General features: G+C 43.4%; 1 protein-coding gene across 1 annotated transcript in view; it reads right to left on the reverse strand.

The window, feature by feature from the left end:
- Nucleotides 1-12,786: 12,786 nt before the first annotated feature.
- bicd1a (bicaudal D homolog 1a) overlaps nucleotides 12,787-24,689 on the reverse strand; it is a 366,450-nt gene continuing 354,547 nt past the window's right edge. The window contains exon 9 of the mRNA XM_070901670.1: nucleotides 12,787-13,039. Within this exon, the coding sequence (XP_070757771.1) occupies nucleotides 12,949-13,039 (91 nt within the window). The 3' untranslated portion in view covers nucleotides 12,787-12,948. The remainder of the gene's footprint in view (nucleotides 13,040-24,689) is intronic.

A 24,689-nucleotide genomic window follows, 5' to 3' on the forward strand; every position in this document is an offset into this window, starting at 1 on the left:
GAGATGTTCAAATCATTTTATAACTGTTGAGCAGGAGGTCCTTTCCTCTAATGACATGGCATGGACATCATCCCATTTCCAGTTTCGTTTTGCCAGCCAGCTTCTCCTCAGCAATGCTGGGGGGTCTCCGGGGACAATCCACAGGGGAAGTCGGTTCACTGTCCCTTTGTGTGTGACAGAGAGCATGGCGCTGCCGAAGACTGGTACAATTTCTTTGGTATAGGTCCTTAGTTTGGTGTCGACCCTTGTGAGTTTTGGTCTGTCTCTTTTATGCAGCCACAGTTGTTCAAATTGTTGAGCACCCATGAGAGATTGACTCACTCCCGTATCCAGCTCCATGTTGACAGATATCCCGTTGAGTAGGACGCTCATCATTATAGGAGGCGTCCTGTTGTAGGAGCAGCAGCCATTGATCGTGTTGTCCCGGGTATTGTCCCCACCATCTTCTGGTCCGCTTTCCGACCCATCTGATTCGTATACCAGCCGAGCTGCCGTTTTTTTGCACGTGAGCCAAATGCCCTGTATTTTCACAATTTCTGCAAACAGCTTGCTGAAATCGACATCCCCTTGACGAGTGCCCACCCCCACACCTCCAGCACAGACCTGTTCCATTGTTCAAAATGTTCCAAAGAATGAGCTGCGTCTGGCTGATCTCTCTTGAGCTCTCTCAGTTTGCTCGCATTGTGGGTTGATGAGGTGTGAACGGCCGTTCCTGTGGCCCTTGATGGCTTCTGCCTGCTATCGAGAGCCTGTTCTCCCGGTTTTGTCTGTGTGTGGGGGTAGCAGCTTGTTTAGTGCTGTGAACTTCTTGTTCCAATATTTCGTTAGTTGTTGTACCTGCATTTTAAATCAACTTCGTTTCTTCTTCCCCTACCAAGAATGTCTGTGCAACCAGTGCTGCTGCCTCTAAGGTCAGGTTCTTGGTCTCTATGAGCTTTCGGAATATGCCTGCGTGGCCTATTCCTCAATGAAAAAGTCTCTCAGCATTTTTCTCCTCAGTTCATCAGAGAACTCACATAAATTAGCCAACCTCCGAAGTTCCGCCACGAAGTCGGGTATGCTCTGGCCCACACAGCATCTGTAGTTGTAGAACCTGTGTCTGGCCACGTGTAGGCTGCTCGCTGGCTTCAGGTGGTCTCTTACCAGTGTGCTCAATTCTTCAAACTGGTTTCTCGGGTGCCAACAGATCCTTCATTAAAGCGTATGTTTTTGAGCCACAGCTGGTCAAGAGATGGGCTCTTCTCTTGTCTGCCTTATCGTCACCTAACCAGTCTTTGGTTACAAAACTTTGCTGGAGCCTTTCTATAAAGTCCTCCCAATTGTCTCTCGCATTGTACTTTTCATCTGATCCGTTGTTTGCCATTCTGTGGATTCTGTAATCCCGTAACCCGTCGCCACTGTAAAGTCCTGTCCCCTCAGTACAGATTCACACGAGGCATGTAGTGAAGTCAAGATCACTCTGGACCTGCACTTTTATTTCACAGCTCTGGAATGCTGCACTTGCATGAGACCTCTCCTTATATACCTCTCTCTTGCAAGTGCACCCCTGGTGGTAAGGTATGCTGGTGGTTACAGGTCATATCTTATTACAGTCATGTATAGCATGTTAGGATACAGTTATATATAATAATGTAGGATACATGACAGCCCCCTCAAGTCCAAGGCACACAGACTTGAACGGATGGGGCGGACAACAGGTTTAGCCATTCACCACTAGATGCGGCTGGACCACATAAAGCATTATTGGGTCCTAACCTTGTCTGCCAAAACTGTTCACTATTCCAGGATCATTCTGGAATGGAAAGATAACCCCCAGCTACTTTTCTCATTGCTAAGCATCTTCTTAAACCCCTCTCTCCTATCTCCACTACGCTCACATCCAACAAGTGCAAGGAGCTCATGGACTTCTTTTTCTCAAAGATTGAGACCATCCGATCAGCTGCCTCTGTCACTTCCTTTCAATCCCGTAGCCCACCAGGCCAAACTTCCTCTGAGGTTCCCCCCTGCCCTAGCCCTGATCTCGCTTCTCTCTCCAGTTTCTCTCTGATCTCCATTCTTGACCTCTCCACACTCATTTTGTCCATGAGACCCACTGCTAGCTCCCTTGACCCTATTCCCACTAAACTGCTGACCACCCAACTTCCTTTTCTGGCTGCCATGTTAGCTGACATTGTTAACAGGTCTCTCTCCTGGTACTGTCCCTCTCTCCTTCAAATCGGCCATCATCACACCCCTCTCAAAAACCAACCCTTCAGCCCACTGTGCTTGCAAGCAAATGCCCCATCTCCAACTTCCCTTTTCTCTCCAAAGTTCATGCCCATCTTTCCTGGGACTCCATGTTTGAATCAAATCAATCCGGGTTCCGCCCCTGCCACAGTACCGAAACGGCTCTCATCAAAGTAACAAATTACATCCTTTGTGCCTTCTTGAGCATCCCTGATTATAATAGCTCAATCATTTGTGGCTGTGCCTTCAGCTGCCTAGGCCCCAAGCTCTGGAATTCGCTCCTTAAATCTTTTTGCCTCGCTACCTTTCTTTCCTCCTTTAAGACACTCCTTAAAACCAACCTCTTTGACCATGCTTTTGTTCATCTGCCATAATTTCTTCTTATGTGGCTTGATGTCAAATTTTTGTCTTATAACATTCACGTTAAAGGCGCTATATAAATACAAGCTGTTGTTGTAGATAGGAGCCTCACAAGAGAAAGTCTCCCTGATCTCACTCCCATCTCTCCCTCACAGCTGAACTAGTTTAATCCGGTCCCAAGGGAGTGAAACCTGCCCAAGTATTCCCAGACTCCACATGTCTCCTGATCAAAAACTCCTCGGGAGACAACTCCAAACCCACAATAAGAAACAAATCAGTTCCGTAATTAGGCAATATATGCAGAATGGTGTGTGTGTTATGCGTCAGCTTCGCTTAATGTAGAGCAATCTCATCCCTCGGTGCAAGGAAGAACCACATACCAGTTCATAATCTAAAATGGTATTCCAGTCCACTATTGAGGGATTATTGAATTGTCAGACATTTCTTCCTCACCTGAGATGTTAAACAAATTTCCCATTGGTTTGTTGCAATAGTTCAGTTGGAAGGCAAAGATCCAACGGGACTAATCGAAGATGATTAGATGAATTGTTCCTGTTTCTTGGCCAGTATTTTTCCCTCAACCAAAAACAGATCAATTCCCATTATTGCTATTAATAGGATCTTGCGGTGTAAAATGGCTGCTATTTTTCCAACATAAGTCACTAGATTTCAAAGTTATTCTTTGAATGATCTGAGCGATGTGATAAGATGTTACATAAATACAAGTCTTTCTTAAACACCATATGGAATCTGTTGTCAAAGTAAAAATTCTTAACTTGGTGTAGGCAGAACATAACTGACAACGGTCAGTCACAAGAAGTGTAAGCGTAAGTCCCATGTACATGTTAGTTTGGGAAATCCAACATGATCATCTTTATTATACTAGATACTCTTCCAAACAGAAGTAGATTGGATGTAGTTTGCTGCTGAAATTCCTTGTATCCACAGATATGGGCCGGAACTTTCGGGGGGGGGGGGGGGGGGTGGAGGAGAAAGAGGTCAGCAGGTCGCCACATGCCTTTCCCAATGTCGGGTCTGTCAGCACTGAGCAACCTGACAGATAGTGGGCGGGGGACCCAATTAATCTCATTAACATCGAGTTGCCACATCATTAACAGGCTTTATTTAAACTTATCTTATCACTTTAGCTTCATGGCCACAGGAAGCATGCTGTTCGGGAACTATGGTTGTCATCCTGAGGTGGGTGTTCAGTGGCATTTGCTCCAGCTGATCACTTCACAGCTTCAATTATACAGTAAAAGCTCCCACCTGACAGATCTTCACTTTCCTCAGCCACAAGCTGTATCTCAGTCCACTTCCAGCACTTTTGCAGGCTTCTCACTTTCCATCCAGTATCACCTCATTGGAAGAACTCTCACCATTGACAGAATGCTTCACCTGCCATCTATTCCATCAACATGAGTGCCCTTTATACTGTCTCACCTTGGTCCTCAGAATCTGACCACGATCAGCCCCAACACTTCCACTAAACTTCTCCGCAATCACCTGATGCTGTACAAGCCAGAGGGCATCAGCATTCAAGCACATTGCTGCCCGGGAGGCCAGGGATGATCTCACCATGGCCAGATTTATGTCATTTGATGCTGTACACCCTGACTGCCACATGATGGGTCAGTTTGGCACCACCCCACACCAACATCATAAAGCATCCCTAAAATGCCCAAGCCATTCCTTTCATATTCATCACTATTGCGGGGAGTACCGTGATGTCTCACCATTCACCGCAACCCCTTAAACCACTTCCAAAGCTGCACACAAATCTGTCCAAGAATGAAAAGTTTTTAAAATAAAAGTTTCAATGTTTGACAGCACATTAACAGAAACTTTACATGAACATTTGATAGAACACCTAAGTGACAACCCTTGTATGTTGTTTGTTGGTATGATTGTACTAAGGTGAGGGCGATTGTGAGGGGTGGCTAGTGAGATGGGGATGTGATAATGTAGATCGAGAGGGATGGATGGAGGTGCAAGGTAAGTTGGTGTGGGATGTGCAGCAATAGGGTAAGGAAGGCAGAATGATGGGAGGTACAGCAGGATGAAGGCGAGTGTGGCTTTGTACTAATGTTATGTGATCGAATGAGATAATTGAAATGTTTACACCACTGCACCCAAGTCTTCATGATGACATCCCTTGTGACCTCCCGTGCAATGTGCAATCAAGCTGTGTTGGTGTCCTGGGGAAGTTCCTTCCGCTTATTGAAAGGGAAGAGGACCTCCCTGCGTGCTGTCTCTCCCTCCATAAGCAAATGGAGGGAATCATGGGAGAACATGGGTGCAGCCCTGCACCTCTGTGCAGTGATTGTCAGTGTTTGCAGCACTTCAATGTATCCTGCTGTGCCTCTGACAACACAAATGTCAAAATAAAGTTGGCCACAGTCCCTTTAAGGAAACCGGCTGATGACGGGTCATGAAATGATGTCACCAGACCCGCTTCCTCGGGAAATGTGCTGGGCGAATTTAACAATCCCTATCAATGGAAAATGATTTCAGACAGCAGGATGGAGCCAGCAGCGGGGTCGGGATCCGCTGAAGTAAGCAAAATCCCGGCCATGGTATTCCTTCAGTCATAAGGACCATTTTCATTGTATAATCACTAGTCTGTGCTTGTAGCCTTGACCAGTGCCAGTAAAAGGTGCGAGTTATATTTAAATGCACAACTCACTCAGCACCTAAATAAAGCAACAAAAACACCAAAAAGAAACAAGATCACAAGAAAGAAACTGTCTCCTCTTTATTTATCGGAAACAACACATTACACTGCTGCATGTTGCTTTTTAAGAAATAATTTAAAAACAGATATATTGCCTTCTTTCATCTCTGAAGCTTTCCAGTAGCCTTTTCGCCATCCCAAGGGCAGGAATGGGCAGTCTGGACATTAAAACCACACCACGATGGTGTTGTCAGTCCACATTCACTCACACAAAGGAGACAGCTTTCGCTCCAGATTCATGTTTTCAAATCAATCCAAGGCCTCATAGCTGGTTTCCCTTTTCAACCTTTAGTAGGACTAATTTCAAACTTGGTCACACAGAAAAGCCAATTTCAAAGCTGGGAACCTTAAATTGTCTGATTTACAATATAAATACACAGTAATACAGGGATTTACTTATTACAAATGAATAATTCAGTTACAAGTTTTGTATTGCAGGTCAAATCCAAGGGGAAGAAATCCATCAGTAGTGTACAGACCAGAATTAACACACTAAGTTCAAAGGACCAATGCAGGTCACTAATACCATTCCTAAAATCTACTTGTCAACCAAATAGTTATTATACATTTCAAACTACAAACTCCAGCATGGGAGATGAATACTTCTTGAGCTCAATATGAAGAGTGGAAGTATAAGAATACCTATGACACCAGCCCATTCAGGGCGGTACATACCATATAGTACATCAACCAATCTGCATTTCTCAGCTGTGTGCAATGTACAATCTTCTCAATGGAAAAAATATTTCTTAGGATAGTTAAACAATTAACTGCTTTTCAAGTATCAAGCACGTGCAAATTTAAACCGATTAATTTGTATGATTTTATTGGTATTGCAAAAAAAGGCACAAAATAGGCATTGAACAAATGTTATTAAAAAAATCAATTGTTGTAATTATGGTTCCGTCTCCAGGAGCTTCTCTGCTGGAATAGGGAAAAAGGGCAGATTGAATTCTGCAATGGAATTGGGAACCAAATTAAGTCACATGTGAGGTGAAATTTTGAGGATGAGGTTATCATGTAGGAAAGCAAAGGTTCTATCCTGTAATTTGGGACAGAGTATTGATTAAAGCAGGATTCAAAGCCGAGGAGGTGGCTATAGCACCTACGTGGCTTCAATCAGTTCAAGTTATGTTCCAGCATAGTAGAAGACTGGATAGTAGTCATTAGAAGATAGATTGCTCACAGTTCTACTTTCTGATGTCAACAATACTTTTAACATGTGGAGATCTGTCAGGAATTAATCCCCACTAACCTGAGTATCACAGCATATAATAAGGTGCAATCTATCTACCAATCTACCTCTGATTTTGTGTTAAAGTATACATCACATGATTTTATATCTAACCACAACTGTTACTACAGATTGTTATTTAATACTCTTTAATGTAATATTGCCCTACATTAATCACAAAAAATCCTCAAATCATACAGAACAATGCTAAAAAGCCTGCCTGATCTTTAAAGTCTTCAGTGTTCTCCTTTTCTGAGCTGCTGTCAGAGGCCTGGAGATAACCCCCAGCACTTGTGAGTTAGAGATTCCAACAGTAGTGGCCGCCTTCTTGCTCTTGGGTGGAATCTCATCTCTGCACTCAGAGGGGCAGAGTGGATACTGCCCCTTAAACTACAGCCTCTTTATTCTGACCCATCTATGTCGCTGTGGATTGTTTCTTTTCACAATTTATTTTTCTGTGAACATTCGAGCTCATACTCAATTTATTCAGTTCTAACATTGTATTAAACCCAAAACACATTTAATACGAGTCACTCTTTGGGTAATTTATTTCCCATTTACTGCCTAACCAAATGCAAAAGTTTTTATGGGGGAAAACTTTAAAATCTCTTATTGGGGCTCTTAGAAGACATTCATGGTTTTATATCAAAAGCCAATATGGAGAACATGCAGTTTGTGTGCTCGTGTAGTTGACTTATGTCTTTCACCTACTTAACTGTGAATAGTAGCCAAAAAACATAGGTCAGCAGAGTACACAGACTATGCACTCTTCAAAGTGACCTCCACTATAAAAACCTAAATTTCTTCATATTGATAATGACAGACACAAATTTTTAAAAACAGATCGGCTTCTGTTGATCCTATAAAAATTAAAAACTGTGGGCTGCTACAGCTCAAGAAACACAAATATAATTTATACTATGTAAATTAAAACAGCACAATTTTGGTAGAGTACAGATGTGGTTCCAGAGAGAAGGTTATGGTGAGTAAGCAGCGAGGCTGGGTTAAACTATGAAAAAGAGATTAGCTTGTTTGGGTCTAATACTCTTTTCTTCTTCAAACATAATGTTTTTATGTATAACACATAAGGATAAAGTAATTACTGATGAGATTACAAGTTTTTTTTTCATTTTTATAGAATTCTCACAACTTAAACATTTAAAATAGTGAAAGTGGTGGTAGTGCAAAAAAAGTTTAAATTGAAAGCTTACGCATATTTACATAGTGTCCAGAAATGAAAACATATATATTACAGACCCAAAACGTACATTTTCAATCATGATATTAGGCTCCACATTCAGTAAATTGCCAACAAACCCAACAGTGGGATAAAGCTGCTTTAATTCAGTGTTGGTGTGTGGCATCTTGAGCAGTTGGTATTTGTGATACTGTTTTCATACGGCAGTGGTGCATACATTATACAACCCACTGGTTATGTGCTATACACTGGGATTTCTCTGATCCTGGACTTAGGCAATCCTAAAGCAACAGCAAACAAAGACACATATCTAGAAATTATAGCATTAATATCCTGCCTTTCTGTAGGAGAAAAAATATTTGTTTACAAGGATTGCCACCGAAAGTGAACAGGGAGTTTATTTTTAATCTAACAATGTAAGAAAAATAGCTGGAGAAGGCATAATTTTTAGTCTTACGGTTAAGGAAAGCATTAAAAAAAATGTGTACTTGTTGGTACAAGAGCGACATGGTAAAATAACAGACAACATAACAGACAAAGCATAATGTATTGAATCAGGACCGCATGGGAGTTCCCATTAAACAGCTCATTTAAAATGTTATGCCTGTTGTGAAAATGCTGAGATGACTGGCAATAATATTTCTAGACTTGCTGATATTCTTTGTACTAGAACATGGTCAATGTGTTCCAGTGGAGAATTGGAAAAGACACTTGTCTTATGTGTATGACCTTGCCAATCCTGAGAACTTTGATTTCTCTGGCTAAATACAATGGTATTTCACAGGCTACAATGTCAACAACACTGATATTTTAAAACTTTAAACTCAAACTGTTCTGCTGGATAAGGAACAGGGGGAGGAAGAAAGAAGATAAGGGAACAGAGTTGTTTTTATCCATTCTCAATAAGTGTCAATTTTCAATAAGAGCTCTTGGACGAGCTGCCCAAAGTAAGTATGGTATAACAAATGGCCAGGGGTGAATCACAGACCAAAGATTCTGAATTAGTTTTGAACCAGAACTTAGCCACAACCGTTGATTAAAGCCCAAAACCAGTAATGATAGAATTCCTACCGTGTAAACCTTACTGTGAAATAACTAGGAATAACATATGAACAGCCATTGTTATCTCGAGGATTCTGAAGTCATTAGTCTCTCAGCTTTCAACACTCAATTTTTCATAATTCCAATATTGTTGGATTCAGAGTCAAAGTGGAAAGAATATTGGTGCAGTAATGATGTTTTGTCTTTAAATGCCTTTTGTGTGCTTTTTTAAGTATGATATAGAAATACATTTTCCTCTATTAACTAAGATTACCAGAGAGGAATATGTATCCCATCGTGTTTTCCTAATGTGCTAGTGACATCAATTGACAGAACATTAATACTGCACTCATTTTTATATTGACATGCTGGCTAATTTAAACCACTTTGATCCTTTGTGGTGTCCAGCTGCTATGTCAAATATATATATTTAACATTCCAGCTGGACACAATGGAAAATATATGTCACTAATATATTTTAATGGAACTGAAGTACAAAAATAGACTTCACACAGTTTTAACTTCAGTTGCATAGAGCTTGCTCTTTACACATACAGTAACATCGCTTATTTAATTGTGTTTGGACTTTGAGCTTTGTTCAAACTCAATTAATAGTTGCTCAGCCCAATTGAGGATATCCTCGCATGGATGTTTTAACAATGCGTCAGAGAGTCGGTAATAAGAGATTTTCATCATTGTTTACACCCATGGGCTAGAAGAAATATAGCCCAAATGGTATTTAAAATTGTACTCAACTGTAGTACGTAGTAACATACAGTTGGAAGGCAAGGAAATCAGAACTGTAGTTACAGCCTTCACATCAATCTCTGTTTGCAGTTTTCCTGTACATTACAGATAACTGCAGTCAGCAGAAATGCCTGCTTTTTTTTAATAAAAAGGTAAACATTCACAAACTGAAGGCAACAGACTGTGCATTTTCAAAATTGGAACACTGAAGATATAAAGAGAAATTTTCTCTTGTTAGAACAATGGAACAGTCAACAATTCATTACCCACTCTGTCCAGCTGAAGGAGTCCTAAGCAGGTCTCACTTTAACTATCTCAGGGTCTGTACAAAATTTAGTGAAACCATTTCAATTAACTTTTACTTAAAAAAATATTTGCTGGAATTCAGGTTTAGTTTATAATCATGGCTGTAAGTCAGCCTGACAACAGTGAAGCTTTGTGGCTGGGGGCAGTGGATAGTAGTGGGGAGCTGATAGGAACTGGCATTCTAACTGGACACCACAAAGGATCAAAGCAGTCTTCTTACCTTAGTCCACTACAGTTTTTACATAATTGTTTTCACAAAACAACTTTTGTTTCCTAAATAGGTTTGCTGCTTCTTGTTTTATTCACAGGTAACAATATGTAACAGTTTATGTTGTATAAAGCTATCAATACTTTCCTGAAAGGGCACTATCTTCAAGAATAGTTTGGCAAATCGTTTCACGCCCAGAAGAGTCATGTGGAATTTTCAGCACAATTACATCATGCTCAAGTGACATGTACTTTGATGCAGTTCATGTCTTTTTGTCATATATTTGCCAACTAATGAAAATAGGTTTGCCAAATATTTCATGTTCCATCAAGATGGGTGTCCCTTTGATACCTGATAGCCCTCTATTTTACTGCTACTCTTCAACCAGTTGGGTATGATGTATTCCATTGCCTTATGATAACAGGGTTGAGAATAGTCTCTCAGCAAAACAGACCAATGGGCTAAAGTCTCTTTCATGTCATACATAAGGTTATTCAGCACAAAGAATCTTTTGTACAGGGTTTGCGTAATATGCAGTGACTTCACTGACGTGGACACAGTGTTCCCAGAATTTTGTTCATAGAAATGAGAAAGTACAAAATGGTGCCAATTCAATACATATATTCAACATATCAATTAATTAAAATTGTGTAGTAAAACAACTATGCGTGAAGCATGCAAATAATGAAATGTGTCAGACAAAAAACTGGCAGCAAAGTAGTTCACAAATAGATTTTTGTTAACATCTTTGTGGTCACAGAAAAGTCAACATCTCTGATGAGAAACACTTGGGGGTCGAAATTCAGTTTCTTATGCCGCATGATACCGCCGGAGAGGGGCGGCTAATACTTACCGTCAGCGGCGACTGGGTTCCTGGGCTGTCGGGAAATTTAGTTGGGCGGTGGGGGCGGTGACAAGACGTAACGTTGCACACTCGGCCACCACCCATGTGGTGATGTCATCGAGCATGCAATGCCACCGATGGCATATTTGGTAAGTATGGTGGCCTTACCGGCAGGTGTCTGTACAGCCTGGGAAAGGTTGTGGGATATCGGGGATCCCGGGGTGATAGCGTCCAGAGATCAAGTGTGGGTGTCGATGAGGGAAAGTGTAGGAAACTTTTTTCTCCCCATTTTTTTTTTTAAACTCACATGCCGGCAGTAAAATTGAGTAGGCCACCTGAGCTGCTGCTCCATTGGCGCCCGAAGATCAATGTGCAACGCCACTTTTAGCTTTGCTCTCTCATCTTTGGGCGGCAAAACTGAATTTTGCAGTTTGAGGTGGTACCTACCGCCTGCCGTTAAAATCAGCACTCAGCCGGTGACACCGTCTCAAAACTGATGGGACCGAATTTTGACCCCTTGGTTTCTTGAGATTCTAATGCATGGATTGATCAGCTGTGTAAATGGAAGGAGCATCGATTTCATGACAAGAGCAATAGACAATAGCTAAAATACACCATGTGTTCCCCACCATTATTTCTCTAATAACTACTGTCCATGCCCCTCACATTTGTTCCCATATTCACATGGTCTGCATAACCTCATATCTCCACAGACTCTTAATACTGATCTATGGTGACCTGCTTATGCAGAGTGTGAAGAGATCCACCACACTCTCTATGGCTAGTTTCCATCCATCTCAAGGATTGGCTTTTAATTTTTTTGAAGCTGTGGGTTACTCCATATACCAGGTGATTTAGTAAACGAGTCACAAAATTAAGTCTGATATATCAGCACCAGCCTATATGGGCTCTTGGATAAATTTATCTACTAAGATACAAAATTTATCATCATACTCAAGACTTTATACCCACAGATAAATGTTCCAAGCCCTTGCACACAATTTAGAAAAATGCTTGTTGCGTATTTAATCACTGTCACCCTAGAAGACACAGTATTCTGGAAGTTATACTATCTTGATTCTTGCACAACAAAAGCACCAATTTAATGTGGCCCAGAAGCAAAAGATCTATACAATGACAATAATTGTAATGTTCTTAAAAAATGTGGCACATCAAGCAATCTCCAGTTTCATTTAGCACCTGCCCCCAACTTTAAAGAAATACTCTAATACTCTATTTTATGAAAAGGTACACATCAAAATGACATCCATTAAATACAGGGACAAATTAATAAATAAAAAGGCAAAGACACACCTCTAGCAGCAGAACTTCAAATAGTTAAGAGTGACTGACACTCAGTTCACAATTTCCACCATTGCCACTGTGCAATTACAGTGGCCCATTTTGGCCAAAGTAACACTGTAATCTAGGAATGCTAATTATGCAAAATCCTTTTTTTTTTTAAACAATCAGAACGTCATCTCCAAATAATAAATAATAATATTCCTAACAAAGATCATCCAATAAATAATGATTTCAAACATATAAGTGCACCATATACTGAAATATTGGTTTGGACGTAACCTTACAAATAAATGCATCACCTCATGCTGCCAAAATTACTGCAAAATGCACTGAAATCTATTGCTGTGGCTGATCTCAGATGCTGAGTGACTGATGTCGATCATATGCATGTTAATTCCATTAGTCATTTTTTCTGCTCCCTTTTCTCACTCTCCTACATATGTTTCAGAGGCAAAACCAAGCAACTTTAGCTATCTTGTTGCACAGAAGTTAGTTTGTTTCCATACTCCAAAATAATAGATGGTGGAAAGGGAAAACAAACAGCAAAGGCGGTCTTCCAGACAGGTAATGCTCTGTGCTTCGTGTGTCGTGTTTCTCAACATTCTCTCCTTTGTTCCCACCATCAATAGGAATCGGGGCTCGGCAGTCAAGCAACAGAGTGGGAAAGCTCGGGGCTTTTCCGGCAGCATATCAGTACCAGAGGAATCCTGCTTCTTTCTCCAGTGGGTGACATCCTGTGACATGACTAGGAATGGGGAGGAGGCTTAGAAAGACATCTGAGAGGGGCATATTTTGATCTGGAATGTGAGTGCTCTTGCTGGAGAGCTACATTAGGACTGAAAATTTAAAAAGAAGCAGTAAGAAATATATGCACTGAGAAAACAAAATGACACTATAGAAAACAATCCACATATAATACATATTGGCCAATGAACTTTTCAGTAATCAACTGCAAATCATTTTTTTTAATATATTTTATTTGCAATTTTCTCCCTTCCTCTCCTGAAGACATCTGGTGTAATTTTAACCTAATTCACCCAGCAGGAGACTGACAGGATCGGATCAACTGAAAATCGAGTAGGGTGTAAAACGGGCGCCCGATCTGATCCATCAGTTTCCGCTGAGCAGGCAGGGTTAAAAATGACCTCCAGTACTCATTCTAGGGTACAGTTTTAAGAATAGTGGCTATCCTCTGGTACAATAGCCAGTGATTATTTATAAATGAGCCGAGGCATTGAGTGTCAGCAGGCTGTTAGAATGTGAGACGTAGCAAGGCAGACACCATCTTCATCCCCATCCACTTTCCAGCAGGTGTGACAGGACAGCAAACAGAAGCAGGAGCTCCGGCCCAGTGCTGCCTGGGGCTCGAGCCAATTGTAACAGTTCTACTGCCACCCTGGCTGAGGTTTGCTAACTCACCACAGAACAAAGTTAAAACTTGTGACCTTCCTACTTTATATGGCTCAGTTCAATGATGTGTTTACCATTTGAGCCATGTGGAAGCCAATCTACTGCAAATGTATTTGTCAATGTACTTGCAGTAACAATTTCACAACTGTTAATCTTTCAAAGTGAACGTCCCCACACATCAACAACGTAATGTTTTCATTGACAACTGTCATTGACAACAATAAACTCAATAAAACTAAAACTTATAATTACATATTATTTTCAAAATAGTGAGATATCCTTGAGGGGCTTCAAGGCAGTTATTTGGTTACAGGGTTCAGGTGATAGTAAACTCAAGTGGTTTATAACTATGTTGATTTAAGAAGTCATCTGAACTACCCCCTTCATTAGTGCCTTGTAATCACTCTCAGATATCTATAAAAATATGCATTAAACAAGATTTGTTTTTGGCATGCACCTGGATGCTTGCTAAAAGTACAGCACTAATGAATTTAAAGCTGCCCTCCCCACCGTTTTTTACCCCTGTGCTCCTTACAATTTCTGGTAAAATAAACAGAATCTTGCTATTTTTTTAGAATACCATCTTTGCTGCATGCAAAAGACAAAATCATGTAAATGTGGTATTTCATATGTAAATCAAATTGCTAGATATCGCATATAACTGGGTTAAATATGATTGTAAAACAAACCAAAACATAAATAACCAGTTATTAAAATGAACTGCAAAGACTGAACAGAGCATGCAGTTTCAGCCTGAGCTATGGAGGCTGTGTGTTATGGATTTGCAATGACATTGGGCCAGAATTTGCAGTCAAAAGAATGACAAAGCTAATGAGGCTCGTTGTTATTTATGGGTAAATGCTACAGCAGCTTCAGGCGAGAGGCAGATGTGCGGTTAAATGTGAATATCCAAAGGTTTCTGTCCGAACTGTGCTGTTTGCTGTCATATTTGCGAAAATGGCATCTCTCCTTTAGGAATTTGCTCATTCAATTCCCAGTAAACTGGCCACAGAAAGTTATGTCTTGTCATTACTAAGTGTAAGTACCCTTTTAACAACATGATGAGCGTTAATGACTGACAATCAACCTTTCTGGCCCTGGAATTAACTAAAGTAATGCATTTCCTATTAAACTTATGTTGATAGATTTTAAAACAACCTATTCTGTGCGGATATTTGTTCCAATTCTTTTCAATAGGCTCTTCCACTTGTTGGCCATGGTTCTTGATCTTGTGACATCAGTTGATTGATTGAATAACTCTCGCAAAAGAGAGAAGTGATGGAAGTTTGATGACATCTTTTTAGTAATCTTTTTGAAGGGTTTAATCTTTACAAAGAGGCTTACTATATGTAAAGATCACACTGTTGAAGCTCTTTGAAAATAGAACTGAAAAAACTGTAGTTTATTTGCATATGGCTGCCATGTTGGATATTGCTGGATCAATTATTCATTTTAATTTCAAATTTCTGAATGGATAATGCCCATTTAATTGAGGCTAGTTGATAGCTAAATTTGTTTGCTGTCATTGAAGGTGGATATATTGAGAGGATCTAGCTGATGGCAATTATCTACTGATACTCAAGATAACTAATATACAGAATTTTTACTATGTAATTGGTAATGAATGACAGATGCTAGAAAGAAGCTAATGTGGTACAGAATCAGTCAGTGTTGGATTGAATGTGCAGAAAGAGCCATTGATGACTTACAAGTAAATGCATGGGACTGAAAGTGAATAAATGTAAATGAAGAATTACATAATTACAGATACCCCACTCATTGGCACCAGGTAAAATGACTTGAGTCAGAGAGAGATGGCTAAGTGTGTGTTGAGGACGCAAACGAGGGATACTTGGATACTTCACTAACTGTAAAAATAATGGGTCTTTTTGAAATTGTAACTACACTCATCATCATCATAGGCAGTCCCTCAGAATCGAGGAAGACTTGCTTCCACTCCTGAAGTGAGTTCTTTGGTGGCTGAACAGTCCAATATGAGAGCCACAGGCCCTGTCACAGGTGGGACAGACATTCGTTGAGGGAAGGGGTGGGCGGGACTGGTTTGCCGCACGCTCCTTCCGCTGCCTGCGCTTGACCTCTTCACGCTCTCGGCGTTGAGATTCGAAGAGCTCAATGCCCTCCCGGATGCACTTTCTCCATCTAGGGCGGTCTTCGGCCAGGGACTCCCAGGTGCCAGTGGTGATGTCGCACTTTATCAGGGAGAGGCTTTGAAGGTGTCCTTGTAACCTTTCCGCTGCCCACCGTTGGCTCATTTGCTGTGAAGGAGCTCCGCATAGAGCATTTGCTTAGGGAGTCTCATGTCTGGCATGCGAACTATGTGGCCTGTGGCGAAGCTGATCGAGTGTGGTCAGTGCTTCAATGCTCGGGATGTTAGCCTGGACAAGAACACTGATGTTGGTGCGCCTGTCCTCGTCACACAGCACTACCCCCAGTCATCAAGATTCACGGCGCGGCCCTCGACAACGTGGACCATTTCCCATACCTCGGGAGCCTCTTAAAAACAAAAGCAGACATTGATACGGAGATTCAACACCGCCTCCAGTGCAGCCTTCGGCCGCCTGAGGAAAAGAGTGCTCGAAGACCAAGCCCTCAAATCTACCACCAAGCTCATGGTCTACAGGGCTGTAGTAATACCTGCCCTCCTGTATGGATCAGAGGCATGGACGATGTACAGAAGACATCTCAAGTCGTTGGAGATATATCACCAACAATGTCTCCGCAAGATCCTGTAACTACATTACCAAATCACTCATGCACAATATTTGGAAGCCTTTTTGCTGAAAATGTCTTTTTCTTTTCCTCCCATTTTCTTCAGTTGAATTTCTCCACACCACACAAGGCCGAAATGGTGGAGAAACCTCAGCTTGCAGACAATACCACTGAGTGTGTAAAACAGGAAGTATCTGAGAGCAGACTGGAGGAGCACCTTTCTCTCCCTCCTTGGGGGGGAAGCAGCTGTCCCTCCCTCTGCTCTATGCTTTCCCACAATGATCAATCTTACTGTGATTGTTGAGTCAGCATGTCAAGGATCATGGGCATGAGCCTCCAACCTACCACACTGTACAAGGATGGCCAGAACACTGTCCTGCCTCAATTTTTGTAATGCTATTAAATGGAGCCTAGTGTAGAATATATGTTGAGGCCAATGAATAGAGAGCAGAGCCTGTAAAAACTGTATACCCAAGAGTGCAACATCTGACTTACAAGACTGAGCATGACTTAAAAAAATCAATAATAGATAATTGAAAGCACATGTTCGAAGGTGATTAAAAATCCCAAAACACAGAGGAAAGACAACATCAATCTTACGTGGCGTGAAACTAGAGGGATAGAATTAATCAATTTTTCATCGAAGATTTCTAATGACATTTCAATTTATGAAGTCAAATTATAATAATCTGCAGTTGTAATAACACCTTTTTTTCTAAATATCGGAAATTAAATATTTCATTTCCTCAGTGCACCTCAACTCATGACCCAGCTGACATCATCTACTCAACTCATAAGGAATTGCAGCCACAACTCTACATCCAAGTACACCATTGCAGAGTGTAGTTTTCCATACTACTCAGTGCCCTATAGTGTTCATTACAAGATCAGGACAGACTCAAATTGTTGGGCCCAAACATCACTATTCTTGTTTCCTGTAAGTTTGCCCATTTATATCTTAATAAAAATCTTACTTCTGCGTGCACGTCCTGTCTTCAAAACCTCGCTTCCCATTGTCACTCTTTCCATTACTAGTTGATTTCCTATATTATTGCATGTGGTACACTAATTTAATTCACTAGCCTAAATTTTTCTGAGTTGGCACTCACAGCAAGATAACCTTTTGTGTCAACAGTGCATATTGGAAAATTGCACGTAGAATCTCCCAGGACCTTATCCCAAGGATCGCCAACCCTGGGATTCCACACCCTGTGGTGGTGATAGTTCCAGACCCTGCCCACCACCCCTTCCTACTGCAGCCAGACCCAAGGGCCGTGAAATTCAGCACCTTAGTGCCGGTACTTCAGGCCAGTTTTGAGAAAGAAATGGCGACCGCCTCACTTCCAGCATGGCTCGTGCTGGTCGCCATCTTGGTGAAGGACAGGTTGTGACTTCAGTCAGCATGCAACACTGATTGATGCACGACTTGGCATTTTTAACGTAGCCACTCTATCAGTGCCCTCTCCTAAACACGCACAGCTGAACGTGCATTCAGCTACTTGAGGGACCCCCCTACCAGCACTATTTAAAGGGAGACAAGCAACTTGCAGGTAAGTTGATTATTTCTCTTGTACTGGCTCTTCCAGAGTTTATATGTATATTGGCTTGATGGAAGGCCTTTATAAAGTTGTTAAAGTGTGCAGGGAGTTCTGCTGGATGTTGCGAAGGCTGGTACTGGAAGGCGTCTGCATACACCACTTGCTTCCAGTCATGGGGGCTCCAGTTCGTGCTGCAGCATAACAGGGAGATGGAGCAGAGGTAGCAAAGATGACAAGGTCCTCGTAGAGGGAAGAGGAGGAGGAGGGCTCTGAGCAAGAGGCCTTAACCACCTAGAGTCTTCAGGGAGCACTTTGCCTACCTGCGTTTAAGCCAGGAACAGTGTGTTTGGTGGCTCCGCTTCACCAAGGAGGTTTTTTTTAATTTCAAAATATACATTATTCATATAAAAATTTGTGCAGTACATTCAAAAGCAGTTCAGTACATTTAGCTGCGGTCAGCAATCCCATACACTACATTTGGGTGCTGACGGCAGTTCCACCAAGGAGGTGGTCACAGAACTCTGCCATCTTTTGGAACCAGACCTGCAGCCTCAGAACAGGGTGATGATGGCTCTGCCAATTGCCCTCAAGGTGATCGTGGCCCAGAATTTTTTCACCAGCGGATTGTTCCAGGATGGAACATGTTATGTATGTAACTATGTAACACTTGTCACCAGAGGGCACGACTGTTGGAGTACTAATGATCATTTACACACACATGCAAGGCCAGTATAAAAGATTGGCTGCCATGTTGTTTAGGCACTCTGGAGTTGTAATAAAGACAACTAAGGTCACACTAAGTTTAGCTCACAGTACTCAGCCTCGTGGAGTGTTTCTAGACACAACTGGCGACGAGTAACAGAATACGAACCTTCATGCAACCATGGCTGCCATTGGAATATTAGAGCGATTGGTAGAGGGTGATGGTTGGGAAGCCTTCGTCGACAAGTACTTAGTGGCCAACGAGCTGGAAGAAGACACTAATGCGACCAAGCGCAGGGCGGTTCTCCTCACCGTCTATGGCCTCATCAATATACGGCCTCATCAAGAATCTGCTCGCACCGACAAAACCAATGGAGAAGGAATATACAGAGTTGTGCACGCTGGTTCGGGACCATCTCAAGCCGAAGGAAAATATCCTCATGGCCAGATATCGTTTTTACACGCACCATTGCTCCGGGGGCCAGGACGTGGCGGATTATGTCGCTGACCTGAAAAGCCTCGTGGGACCTTGCGATTTTGGAGCTGCGTTGAGGCAAATGCTGCGAGACTTTTTTCTGCTGGGCATCAGCCACGAGGTCATTCTTCGAAAGCTGCTGGCTGCCGAAACCCTAGACCAGAGCATGGCCATCGCGATTGTAAAGTCCTTACACAACACCACAAATCCAAATGAGGCATATTCTATGGACAAGGTCACTCCATGACCTGAACCTTTATTCACAGGACCAAGAAGTGATGACCCTGCGTGGGACCTCCCTTTATATACCTGGATGACCAGGTGAGGAGTGTCTCCCACAAGTTCACCCCTTGGTCAAGGTGTGCATTTCTTACGTATATACAGTATTGCAGTGTTGTTACATAAAGGTTACATACATGACATCATATCCCCCTCAACATCTTATTGGGATCATAGGTTGAGTCTCTCAGGTGGTCTGCGCTCTCTCGTGGAGCGCCGCAGTTGGGACTCTGGTTGTTGAGCCTTGGTATGCGTGTCTGTCACCTGTGGTGATTCCGGCCTGTCCGGGCTGACCGCAGGGACTGTGCATGCTACTGAATGTTCTTGGTTGCTCGTTCACTGGCGGTGGTGTGAATACCATCTCATGATCTTCCTCAGATTCCTCAGTGTCCATGCTGAACCTTTTTTTTTTACTTGGTCCAGATGCTTGCGGCATATCTGCCCATTGTTAAGTTTAACCACTATGACCCTATTCCCCTCTTTGTCTATTACAGTACCCTCAAGTCATTTGGGCCCCAAAGCGTGATTGAGAACAAATACGGGGTCATCAATTTCAATACATCTCCCCCTTGAATTTCGGTCATGGTACTCGTTTTGGGACTGGCGCTTGCCCTCAAAACAATGTTGGACAGGACTGGATGAATGAGGGACAGCCGAGTTTTGAGTGTTCGTTTCATGAGTAGCTCCACGGGCGGGACCCCGGTGAGCAAGAGGGCGTGATAGGCGGCATTGAAGGGAGGGTCCTTGAATCTGGAGCATGCCGTATTTTATGATTTGGACCGCACGTCCTGCCTGGCCATTGGAGGCCGGCTTGAACGGTGCTGTCCTGACATGGTTAATGCCATTACCCGACATGAACTCCTGGAATTCGTAGCTTGTGAAACATGAGCCATTATCGCAAACAAGGATGTCTGGCAAGCCGTAGGTCGCAAAGACCGCGTGCAGACTCTCCACGGTGGTGGATGTCGTGCACGAACTCAAAATGATGCACTCGATCCATATCGAGTACGCATCAACCACAATGAGAAACATTTTCCCATGAATGGGCCCACATAGTCTACGTGAATACATGACCATGGCCTGGTGGGTCAGGGTCACTGGCTGAGCGGGGCCTCCCTAGGGGAATTACCTAGCTGGGCACACGTCGTGCACCTGCGAACACAGTGTTCCAGGTCTGAATCAATTCCCGTCCACTACACGTGACCGGGCAATGGCCTTCATCAGCACGATGCCTGGGTGCTCGCTGTGGAGTTCCCTGATGAAAGCTTCCCTGCCCCTCTGGGGCATGACTACCCAGCTGCCCCATAGTAGGCAGTCGGCTTGGATGGAGAGCTCATCCATCTGTCTGTGAAACGGTCTGACCTCCTCAGGGCATGCTCCGTGTGCGGGCGCCCAATCCCCAGTCAGGACACATTTCTTAATCAAGGATAGGAGGGGATCTCTGTTGGTCCAGATTTTGATCTGGCGGGCTGTGATGGGGGAGCCTGCACTGTCAAAGGCATCGACAGCCATGACCATCTCAGCACTTTGCTCTGCTGCCCCCTCAGTGGTGGCCAGTGGAAGCCTGCTGAGCGCGTCAGCGCAGTTTTCGGTGCCGGGCCGGTGCCGGATGGTGTAGTCATACGTAGCAAGCGTGAGAGCCCATCGCTGTATGCGAGTTGACGCATTGGCATTGACAGCCTTGCTGTCTGACAGCAGGGATGTTAACGGCTTGTGGTCCGTTTCTAATTCGAACCTCCTGCCAAAAAGGTACTGATGCATCTTTTTCACCCCATAGACACATGCAGAGTGCTTCATAGAAACATAGAAACATAGAAAATAGGTGCAGGAGTAGGCCATTCGGCCCTTCTAGCCTGCACCACCATTCAATGAGTTCATGGCTGAACATTCAACTTCAGTACCCCATTCCTGCTTTCTCGCCATACCCCTTGATCCCCCTAGCAGTAAGGACCTCATCTAACTCCTTTTTGAATATATTTAGTGAATTGGCCTCAACAACTTTCTGTGGTAGAGAATTCCACAGGTTCACCACTCTCTGGGTGAAGAAGTTCCTCCGCATCTCGGTCCTAAATGGCTTACCCCTTATCCTTAGACTGTGACCCCTGGTTCTGGACTTCCCCAACATTGGGAACATTCTTCCTGCATCTAACCTGTCTAACCCCGTCAGAATTTTATATGTTTCTATGAGGTCCCCTCTCATTCTTCTGAACTCCAGTGAATACAAGCCCAGTTGATCCAGTCTTTCTTGATAGGTCAGTCCCGCCATCCCGGGAATCAGTCTGGTGAACCTTCGCTGCACTCCCTCAATAGCAAGAATGTCCTTCCTCAGGTTAGGAGACCAAAACTGTACACAATACTCCAGGTGTGGCCTCACCAATGCCCTGTACAACTGTAGCAACACCTCCCTGCCCCTGTGCTCAAATCCCCTTGCTATGAAGGCCAACATGCCATTTGCCTGCTGCACCTGCATGCCAACCTTCAATGACTGATGTACCATGACACCCAGGTCTCTTTGCACCTCCCCTTTTCCTAATCTGTCACCATTCAGATAATAGTCTGTCTCTCTGTTTTTACCACCAAAGTGGATAACCTCACATTTATCCACATTATACTTCATCTGCCATGCATTTGCCCACTCACCTAACCTATCCAAGTCGCTCTGCAGCCTCACAGCATCCTCCTCGCAGCTCACACTGCCACCCAACTTAGTGTCATCTGCAAATTTGGAGATACTACATTTAATCCCCTCATCTAAATCATTAATGTACAGTGTAAACAGCTGGGGCCCCAGCACAGAACCTTGCAGTACCCCACTAGTCACTGCCTGCCATTCTGAAAAGTACCCATTTACTCCTACTCTTTGCTTCCTGTCTGACAACCAGTTCTCAATCCATGTCAGTACACTACCCCCAATCCCATGTGCTCTAACTTTGCACATCAATCTCTTGTGTGGGACCTTGTCGAACGCCTTCTGAAAGTCCAAATATACCACATCAACTGGTTCTCCCTTATCCACTCTACTGGAAACATCCTCAAAAAATTCCAGAAGATTTGTCAAGCATGATTTCCCTTTCACAAATCCATGCTGACTTGGACCTATCATGTCACCTCTTTCCAAATGCACTGCTATGACATCCTTAATAATTGATTCCATCATTTTACCCACTACCGATGTCAGGCTGACCGGTCTATAATTCCCTGTTTTCTCTCTCCCTCCTTTTTTAAAAAGTGGGGTTACATTGGCTACCCTCCACTCCATAGGAACTGATCCAGAGTCAATGGAATGTTGGAAAATGACTGTCAACGCATCCACTATTTCCAAGGCCACCTCCTTAAGTACTCTGGGATGCAGTCCATCAGGCCCTGGGGATTTATCGGCCTTCAATCCCATCAATTTCCCCAACACAATTTCCCGGCTAATAAGGATTTCCCTCAGATCCTCCTCCTTACTAGACCCCCCGACCCCTTTTATAACCGGAAGGTTGTTCGTGTCCTCCTTCGTGAATACCGAACCAAAGTACTTGTTCAATTGGTCCGCCATTTCTTTGTTCCCCGTTATGACTTCCCCTGATTCTGACTGCAGGGGACCTACATTTGTCTTTACTAACCTTTTTCTCTTTACATATCTATAGAAACTTTTGCAATCCGTCTTAATGTTCCCTGCAAGCTTCTTCTCATACTCCATTTTCCCTGCCCTAATCAAACCCTTTGTCCTCCTCTGCTGAGTTCTAAATTTCTCCCAGTCCCCAGGTTCGCTGCTATTTCTGGCCAATTTGTATGCCACTTCCTTGGCTTTAATACTATCCCTGATTTCCCTTGATAGCCACGGTTGAGCCACCTTCCCTTTTTTATTTCTATGCCAGACAGGAATGTACAATTGTTGTAGTTCATCCATGCGGTCTCTAAATGTCTGCCATTGCCCATCCACAGTCAACCCCTTAAGTATCATTCGCCAATCCATCCCAGCCAATTCACGCCTCATACCTTCAAAGTTAGCCTTCTTTAAGTTCTGGACCATGGTCTCTGAATTAACTGTTTCATTCTCCATCCTAATGCAGAATTCCACCATATTATGGTCACTCTTCCCCAAGGGGCCTCGCACAACGAGATTGCTAATTAATCCTTTCTCATTACATAACACCCAGTCTAAGATGGCCTCCCCCCTAGTTGGTTCCTCGACATATTGGTCTAAAAAACCATCCCTTATGCACTCCAGAAAATCCTCCTCCACCGTATTGCTTCCAGTTTGGTTAGCCCAATCTATGTGCATATTAAAGTCACCCATTATAACTGCTGCACCTTTATTGCACGCACCCCTAATTTCCTGTTTGATGCCCTCCCCAACATCACTACTACTGTTTGGAGGTCTGTACACAACTCCCACTAACGTTTTTTGCCCTTTGGTGTTCTGCAGCTCTACCCATATAGATTCCACATCATCCAAGCTTCCTTCTCAACCATCCCATATCCCCGTTCAGCTTGAGCGCGCGACCTGGAGGCATAAGCCACAGGTTGTAGTTGGCCCTAAGCGTTACCCTGCTGCAAAACGCACCCAACCCCATAGGATGATGCATCACATGTCAGAACCAATTTCTTACGGGGGTTGTACAGGGTCAACAACTTATTTGAACAAAGTAGGTTCCGCATCCGATTGAAAGCCCGTTCCTGACAGTCTCCCCAAAACCAATCGCAACCCTTACACAGGAGCACATGTAGCAGCTCCAACAATGGGCTTAAGTTCGGCAGAAAGTTCCCGAAATAGTTCAAGAGTCCCAGAAATGAACGCAACTCCGATGTGTTGCAGGGCCTGGGCGCTCGTTGAATCGCCTCCGTTTTGGATTCAGTGGACCGAATCCCGTCTGCAGCAACCATCCTGCCCAGAAACTCGACCTCGGGAGCCAAAAACACACACTTAGACTTCTTGAGTCACAGGCCTACCCAGTCCAGTCGGCGTAGCACCTCCTCCAGGTTGTGGAGGTGTTCCTCGGTGTCACGACCGGTGATGAGGATGTTGTCCTGAAATACGATCGTTTCAGGAATAGATTTGAGCAGGCTTTCCATGTTTCTTTGAAAAATCGCGGCCGCTGACCGAATGCCAAATGGACACCTGTTGTTAACAAACAGTCCCTTGTGCGTTGTGATGGTGGTCAGTAGTTTAGATTTGTCGGCCAGTTCTTGGGTCATATAGGCTGAAGTGAGGTCCAACTTGGTGAACAGCTTGCCGCCTGCCAGCATGGCAAAAAGGTCCTCCGCTCTCAGGAGCGGGTATTGGTCTTGTAGGGACACCCGATTGATAGTGGCCTTGTAGTCACCACTGATCCTGACTGAGCCATCGTCTTTTAGGACGGGAAC

The sequence above is a fragment of the Pristiophorus japonicus genome, chromosome 15 (genome assembly GCF_044704955.1).
Source record: "Pristiophorus japonicus isolate sPriJap1 chromosome 15, sPriJap1.hap1, whole genome shotgun sequence".
Lineage (NCBI taxonomy): Eukaryota > Metazoa > Chordata > Chondrichthyes > Pristiophoridae > Pristiophorus > Pristiophorus japonicus.